General features: G+C 45.1%; 1 protein-coding gene across 5 annotated transcripts in view; it reads left to right on the forward strand.

Moving 5' to 3' along the window:
• INSR (insulin receptor) overlaps window positions 1-8,757 on the forward strand; it is a 155,103-nt gene that overhangs the window by 15,948 nt on the left and 130,398 nt on the right. For all 5 annotated transcript variants that reach the window (XM_027844077.1, XM_027844078.1, XM_027844080.1 and 2 more), the window contains exon 2: window positions 8,004-8,555. In XM_027844077.1, coding sequence (XP_027699878.1) covers window positions 8,004-8,555 — 552 coding nt within the window. The remainder of the gene's footprint in view (window positions 1-8,003; window positions 8,556-8,757) is intronic.

Genomic DNA, 8,757 nt, shown 5'->3' on the forward strand with positions numbered 1-8,757 from the left:
TTGAGCAAGGGGATGACCTCAGAATATTGCTTTGGCAGTTGTGAGAAGGAAGGATTGGAGAAGGGCTGTTGTTGTTGTCATTGTTTGTCCTTCTTTCTTGAAGAGGACATGACATTAGGAAGGTGTTGCCATGACTTGCAAGTGAATTGGATTTAAGTGAGGGAGGGCTGTGCAAAGTCCCCAGCCTCACTTTCTCCTCTGGAGCCATCTGGGTCCAGTGGCCAGATATAGGTCAGAATGACTAGAGATGGCCCAGCTTTGGAGAGGGGAGGGCCTGAATAAAGGGAGTCTAATTAGGAGGCTTCCAGAATAATTCTGGGGAGAAGGGATGGGAGCCAAGGTGGCTGGCTGGAGAGAAGGGGATGGTTTGGAGAGAGATTACAAAGGTTGGATGTGAGATGAAGCAGCTCGTGTGACTTTCAGAAAGTCACACCCAGGCAGGAGTAGCTGAGCTGGGGGTTGAGCCTCCACTTTCTGACCCTAAATCCAGTGTTCTTTCCCCTGCCACACGCTGCCTCCTGTGAGAAGCTAAACCCTTTATGCGGCTCCCGATGGTCGTTCTAGTACTTACAGCAACTCCTTCCTGAATATTTGCACAGGGCTTTACCGTGACAAAGCTCTTTCCCCCCATGATCTCATGTGATCACATGCTCCAAAATATTTCCATTTGGTAACGTACGTCAGTGAGGCAGACAATCACATGCCAGTATACGTGGAATCTTGCCACAGTGGTATTTCAGGACTGGTACTTTCAGGAATGCTCCTTTCATGGGGACAGAGAATTTAGAGCTGGGAAGGACTCTAGAGGCCCTCCTGTCAGATCCTCTCATCTTTCAGGGGAGGAAACTGAGGCCCCGAGAGAAGCTGTGTGACTTACCCAGCGTTACACGGGAAATAATTGGAAGATTTGGAATTTGAACCTCGAACTCACAGGATTTCAGAGCTAGCAGGGACCACTCAGGGTGTCCAGTCCAATTCCTACCTGAAAAAGAATCCCTGCTCTAACATAGGCCTATCAACCTAGAGTAGGAAAGAACCTCAGAGATCATTGATCTTAACCCACTCATTTTACAGATAAGGAAACTGAGGCCCAAGGAGGTAAATGACTTGCTCAGGGTCACCCATGTAGCACTGTGTATGAGATCTGAACATAGGCCCTCTGGCTCCAAAGGTCACTACATCCCACTGCCTCCTCTCATCCTTGACTAGTAGTCATTAACTTTTTGTTTGAAGACCTCCAGTGCTCTTTCCATTATACTTCCAGAGAATACTAACAACTGGAAATATAATACTATTATTAATAGTAATAGTAACAGCTAACCTTTATTTAGTGCTCTGAAGTTTGCAAAGCACTTTACATGTATCATTATTTTCTTTAATCCTGATATTGACCCTGGGAGGTAAAGCTTATCATTACTACCTGTTCCCATTTTGCAGATGAGGAAACTGAAACTGAGAGATGTTAAATGCCTTACCCAGGATCTCAGAGATAGGATGTATCTGAGGCAGGATTTGAACTCCAGTCTTCCAAGTTCGTTACTCTACATCCAAAGTAGTTTGGTGTGGTAGAAAGAATAATATACGTGGACGTTCTAGGTTTGAGTCCCAACTTGGCCTTTTAAAAGCTGTATGAGGGGCAGGTAGGTGGCGAAGTGCATAGAGTTACAGCCTTGGAGTCAGGAGGACCTGAGTTCAAATCTGGCCTCAGAGGGGCAGCTAGGTGGTGCAGTGGCTAGAGCACCGGCCCTGAAGTCAGTAGTACCTGAGTTCAAATCCGGCCTCAGACCAAACACTTGACACTTACTAGCTGTGTGACCCGGGGCAAGTCACTTAACCCCAATAGCCTAAAAAAAAAATCTAAAAACAAAACAAAACAAACAAATCTGACCTCAGACACTTGACACTTAACTAGCTGTGTGACCCTGGGCAAGTCACTTAACCCCGATTGCCTCACACACACACAAAAAAAGCTGTATGAACTTGACCAAGTCTTTTCCTATCTCTGATCCTCAGTTTCCTCAACTCTAAAGTGAGTGCCACTTTTTACCTGAGACCTTTCCTAATGTCCCTCCCCCCCAAGAAGTAATATCCTACCTTGGATTTACTTTAACCATACAAAATATGTGCACAATAATTTCCCTGGCTAGTCCCATTTTTCCTACTCTCCAACAGAATATACACTTGAAAGATCATAAATTTAGACCCTAGAGACATTCTAGTCGGTCTTCCTTATTCATCAGTTGAGGAAACCAGAGAGTTGTAGTTACCTGTCCAAGGTTACATGGTAGTAAGTGGAAAGGTTCAGATTGGAACCCAAGTCTGCAGTTTGTCTTTCCACGCACCACGTAGGTACAATATGATTTGGTTTTGTCTCTGTGTTCTCGGTACCTAGTGCACTGTGTGCATACCTATTAGAAGCTTAATAAATGATTGCTAAATTCAACTAAGTTCTTGTGTCTGAAAGCTACTTCGGGGTCCAAGAGGTGGAGGAGGGGAGGCAGTGCTCCCCAAAGTGCTTTGGTGGGATAGCCCATGAAGCATTCTAGGTCTAGGATTGGTCTCTATTTCACCTGGTGCTCTCTTCCAGACTTAAAACATATGGGTGATAGCACAGGAACTAGTCACTGTTTCATAGAAGGAAGTCCCAGTTCTGAGCCCTATTTGCAAATGTCAACATTCAGTCCAATGGGGACTCTTGGGCTGTTGAGTGGTGGAGCCGGAAAAGTGGTTGGCAAGGAGAAGGTCCTGTGAGTCAGTGGAGAATTAGTGATAACAGGTGTTTGGTTTTTAAAGGTGGTTGAAAACAGTGGACTTGTCTTTAATTACTCCAATAAAAAAACAAAAACCAGGGTTTTGTGAGCTGGGCAGGGCTGTCCCTTCCTCTCCTTGTTAACTAGGTGTTGTGTTTTGTGTTGGTGGCTGGAGTCACCCACTAGGGCCAAGGCCTAGGGAGAGACCCAAATAGTGGTCAGGTGGGGTGGAGGGTTAGGGCATAAGCCATGCAGTCTGCTCGAAATAGAAACCTGAGAAGTTAGTGTTCAGAGTAATAAGGGCAGTGGATGTAGCGAGAAGGTTGTAGAGAGTGTCTGGGAAGATCCTCAGGGCCATTAAGGAGACCCTGTGTGAATACTTCTGATCAGGGGAATCAGCCCCTTGAGAGGCAGCCTGCTCTGTTGTGGGACAGTTGGTTCTGACCATTAGGAAGCCTGTCCTTCTGAAATCTATGACCCTGGAACTTCCTCACTATATTTTTCCTCAACCAAGGACATGGGCTGTGCAGTGTTGTTTTTAATTTTAAAAAGTAGATACCTTTTGTTTGTATATGACCTTCATTTTCAAGTATATTCCTCCCCCTTCTCCTGCCCTAAGAGCCATCCCTTATCAAGAAGAAAGAGGAGGAGGAACCATTCAGTGCATCTAATCCACACATCAGCCACATCCTGGTCATTTGGTCTGACAAGGACCTGGGTTCGAATGTTTGCTCTGTCGATGACCCTGGGTGCCTTGGCCAAATGAGTTCACTTCTCCACTTTAGTTTCCCTGGAAAAATGAGGAGATTGGACTAGATAATCTCTGAAATTCTTTACAGCACAAAATCTAGTTCTACACCCCCACTCCCCAGCCTTGGCAAAGAAGGGAGGAACAACGTGCAGTGTTTGTGAAGTTTGTAAATGTGACACAGCCTCAGTGGTAGAGCAGCCTCAGTCCCCAAGGTCCCTGCCCCCAACCTGTGCCTACTTCCTACTCTGTGAGCATGGAGAACATGTGCAAGTGTGGTCTCCCTTTTCCTTCAGTAGTGTAGCCACAATGGAAAGAATGTGGAATTTGGACACAGAGGACCTGAGTTTGCATCCCAGGTTTGAATGCTATGTATTAGTTGTGTGACATCAGGCAAATGATATCCCCTCTCTGGGATTCAGTCTTTTCATCTAGAAAATGAGGGAGTTGGACAGGATGGATAACCTGAAAGAGTTCTTATAGTTTTCTAGAAGGTTCATTAAAGTCGATGCCACTATCTTCAACTTTTTCAGCCAGTCCTTGTATGAAATGATTTATGCCATCTTCCCCATATTTTCTGGGCGTCTACCATATGCAGATGATGGGACCAGGTCCTGGGAAGACTCAGCAGAGAGGTAATAGAGCCCATCGCCTTCCTGGAGCTCATGGGCTGGTGGGGGGTGAGGGTGCTAAAACAGAAGCCCAGATCATCCTCATGGACCATCCTGCAGGTGAAGTGCCCGCTCTAGGGCAAAGAAGGGAGACAATCTGAGTTGGCCTCCCTCAGGAGGGGTAATCAGGATTTGCCAGGTCTCCAGATTGGTGGCAATTAATTACACACTCAGGGAGAGGCCTCAGCTTCAGGAAGAGAAACCAGAGAAAATCCTCCACTCCTATGAGGAAACCATGCTCAAATGGAGAAGGCTGCAGAAAAGCAGCCTGTTCCTTTGGGCATGAGAAGGGGCTTCTTTTAAGGCAGGGAGTGGTGATCATAGGCTGGTGGATATTGGTAGCAGAGTTCTGACCATGCCACTCTCCTCCTTGAAAATATTCAGTGGCTCTCTATTAACTCCAGGCTAAGATGCAAAACCTTCAGTTTGACATTTAAAACCTTGGACAATCTGGCTTTTCCACGTACCTTTAATATCAGAGAAACAGATTTAGAGCTGGATGAGACCTTAGAAAAAGGAAGGAAGGAATGAACATTGATGAAGTACCTACTACGTGCCAGGCACTATGCCAAACCTTTTTTACAAATATGTCTTTTGATCCTTACAAAACCCTGTGAGATGGGGGCTATTATTATCCTCATTTTACAGTTGAAACTGAGGCAGACAAAGATTAAGTGACTTGCCAAGGGTCACATAGCTAGTAAATGTCCAAGGCTGGATTTGAATTCAGGGCTTCCTGATTCCAGGCCTGGCGCTGTATCCACTGCAACACCTAGTTTCCTCAGTTTCCCCTCTTGTCCAGTGGGGAAAGACTGTCAGACTCCATGTTTCCCAAGGACCCTTCCAGTTCCTCTAGAATGTGACCACATTTGTCTGTAGCCGCTCACAGCTTCCTTCGGGAAACCAGTTTGCTTACATGGCCCTAACTGATTCATCTCTGTGCGCGTGGAGTCACTGTTGTTAAGGGTAGCTAGACCGTGGGCTGCCCTGCTCTGGCTCAGGACTTCTTCTGTTGGGATATTTGTGTTGAGAGAAGGGAGGGGAGGCCAGCAGTCTTCCCTCCTGGCCCTAACTGATTCATCTCCTTGCCCATGGAGTTGCTGTTGTTAAGGGTGACCAGACCATGGACTGCCCTGCTCTGGCTCAGGACTTTTTCTGTTGGGATATTTGTGTTGAGAGGAGAAGGGAGGGGAGGCCAGCAGTCTTCCCTCTGTGGTGTCCAGAGTGGGAGGCCTGGGAGAGTTTCCTTGCAGCCCGGTTGTGAGATGTCTGGTGGCATTTCTCCTTTCTTTCCAGTTTGCCCTCTGGCATAGCAAGTTCTAGGGAGCTGGTTTCTGAGAAGTAACTCTTCCTTTGAACAAACGTGAACTTGGAGAGCTGGGGAAAGTTCACCTTGGCATTCAGTCCTGAGCAGCGCTAGCAGAAGCTGGGAGCTGGTGCTGGGGGCCTGGAGGTCTTTGTAGCTGGTAGGAGCCTGTGCCTCCAACCATCCCCCCACCCTCCTCCAAACTGTAGTGAGTGAAGGAGCCCCCGAATAGGAACTTCCTTCTGCCCAGGGCAGCCCCTCCACCCCCACGCCATTGCTCAACAACCTGCTTCCTTGTAATCCCACTGTACTAATTACATAACGTAAACTGAGGGCTCTGCTGGGGTTGGTTTTATTTTAATCTGCTGGCAGATTCTGGCAACTGAATGTTTATCTTTCTCTCCTTAAGCTGTGGTGAAAAGAGCATGAGCCAAGGCACTGAGAGACCTGAGTTCTAGTCTCAGCTCCTCCTTAAACTCATTTCCTCCTTTTTAAAATTACCAAAAATTGAAATTCAATTTCATTTTAAAAAAATGAATAAAGACCTACTTCCTCTTTCCCCTCTCTTCCATTGGGGAAAAAAACTCTTGTAACAAATATGTATAGTCAAGCAAAATGAGTTCTTGCCTTGGCCACATCCTTTGGCATCATGGTTGGTCATTTTGAGCTGGCATTTTTATGGATCTGGTCACTCCATTCCTTTGCTCACAAATCCTCAGTGACTTCTTGTTGGTCATTGTGTGCCCTCGGATGAGGCCTTTCACTTTCTCCGGGCTATGGTCATAAAATCCTAGATCTACAAAGACATAGTAGGAGATAGGCTAGGACATCAGAAGATATAGGTTTGAATCCTGCTTACTCAGTTGCCCATTCCTTGTGGGACCTGGGCCAAATCACTTAATTCCCCGGGCCTCAGTTTCCCTATCTGTAAATGAGGGGGCTGGACTTGATGTTTTCAGAGGTCCCTTCTAGCTCTCGACTTAGGATCCTAGGTCTAACTCAGCTCCTCGGACTGTTAAAATCCAGCTCTATTTCTTCTCAACCTTATGGGTCTCATATTTTTTGGTCTTAGGCAGGGCTGTGCTCTGGTAGATGTCTAACAAACTGGCTCTCTGAAAAAAAAAAGGTGTCCATAATGTATTTTAAAATTTAATCTGTATTATTGACATTTTCTCTATCGCTTTTTAAAGTCTAGACAGTAAACAGAACAATAAATCCAGCCCTGATTTGTGGCATTCGTCAGTTTCCAAGGTGTAAATGCTCACCCTGAAAATTTAACATCATTGGAGCTGCTATGAACTGGCACCAAACAATCCAGATTCAGGACCCTTCAAACTCTTTTTAAAAAATTTTTATTTATTTATTTTTAGTTTTCAACATTCACTTCCATAAGATTTTGAGTTCCAAATTTTCTCTCCATCTTTCCCCTCCCCCACCCCAATACCCTTCACACTCTTAAAAATTGAGAACCCTTCAAAGAACTTTTGGTTTTTTGGGTTATATCTATTTATATTTACTCTATTAGAAATTAAAATAAATGAATTAATTTAATATTACAATAATGGGTCTATGACATATTAATGTAAATGACATTTTTAATGAAAAATAACTATATTTTCCAAAACGGAAAAAAATTGAGAAGAGTGGGTTGTTTTCCATATTTGCAAATCAAATTAAGGAGTGGCTTTCTAGATGACAGCTGGATTCTACTATCTGCTTCTGCTTTCAATTTGTTGCATTCTGTTGTTTTGGTTGAACTATCTGAAGAAAGGCTGGACTCACACAGATATGTAGTTGGAAAAGGGAGGCATATTTTAATAGACAAATAATGTTTAAATATTATCATGAAAATAATTTTGACTTTGAAGATCCCCTGAAAGGGTTTCAGAGACCCTGAAGGGTGTGGGGGTAACATTCTGAGAAGCACTGACTTACCCCGTGTTGTCTGATTTAATTTCATAGAGGTCAGAAATGATCCTATGTGGCCAAATCACTTAGCCTCCCTGAGCCTCATCAGGACTCGCTGGCTCACTGGTACAGGGCTTACTGATGAGTTTCCTCATCAGTAAGATCAGGAAAGGAAGACACAGAAAAAGATCTCTGAATTTGAGGGAAAGGACCTGGTTTTATATCTCAGCTCTGATACTTAATACCTTTGGGTTTTGTATCTCAGCTCTGATCCTTATTACCTTTGTGAGTCATCTATAAAATAAGAGGGTAGACTTGATGGTCTCTGAGGTGTTTTCTGGGTCTTTGATCCTAGGGTTACTTGGGTAGTTAAAGTCTCTTAGCTGTCTGGTTCCTCATATAGCATGCCTTTTGGTAAAATGCCTTCCTGCAGGGCAGCTAGGTGGCCCAGTAGATAGGGCTCCAGCTCTGGAGTCAGGAGGACCTGAGTTCAATACCGACCTGAGACACTTGACACTTATTGGTTATGTGACCCTAGGCAAGTCATTTAACCCTGATTGCCTCATCAAAAAGCAGGAAAAAAAAGTAAAATGCTTTTCCTTGCCTTCCCTTCCCTACAGTGTGCCCAAGCATGGACATTCGGAATAACCTGACACAATTGAACATGTTGGAGCGCTGCTCTGTCATTGAGGGCAACTTGCAGATACTGCTGATGTTTAAAACAAAGCCTGAAGATTTCCGGGACCTCAGTTTCCCCAGACTTACCATGATCACAGAGTACTTGCTGCTTTTTCGAGTATATGGGCTTGAGAGCCTCAAGGACCTTTTCCCCAACTTGACAGTCATTCGTGGGTCCCGTCTCTTTTTCAACTATGCCTTGGTCATCTTCGAGATGGTCCACCTCAAGGAGATTGGCCTCCACAGCCTAATGAACATCACCCGGGGGGCTGTGCGCATTGAGAAGAATAATGAGCTATGTTACTTGTCAACCATCGACTGGTCTCAGATTCTAGACTCAGTGGAGGACAACTATATTGTGGATAACAAAGATGACAAAGAAGAGTGTGGGGATGTCTGCCCGGGGGCAGTGAAGGGAGTCAACAGCTGCAAGTCCACGGTGATCAACGGCCAGTTTATTGAACGGTGCTGGACCCACAACCATTGCCAGAAAGGTAGGAACCAAGGTCAAGTTCTTTATTGTTATACTTGAAGGGCAGTGTAGTGGAAACAGAACCAGTCTTGGAGTAGGGAAGTTCTTTCAAAGCCCACCTCTGGTACTTGGATGTTCTTTGATCTAAGTTCCCCTTCTCCCTACTTCCCCAGCTTTGACATTCTATGATATTCTGGGTTCTGAGGGCCCTCCCAGCTCTGACA

Source organism: Vombatus ursinus, unplaced genomic scaffold (assembly GCF_900497805.2).
Source record: "Vombatus ursinus unplaced genomic scaffold, bare-nosed wombat genome assembly UNPS02014935.1, whole genome shotgun sequence".
Classification (NCBI taxonomy): Eukaryota; Metazoa; Chordata; class Mammalia; order Diprotodontia; family Vombatidae; genus Vombatus; species Vombatus ursinus.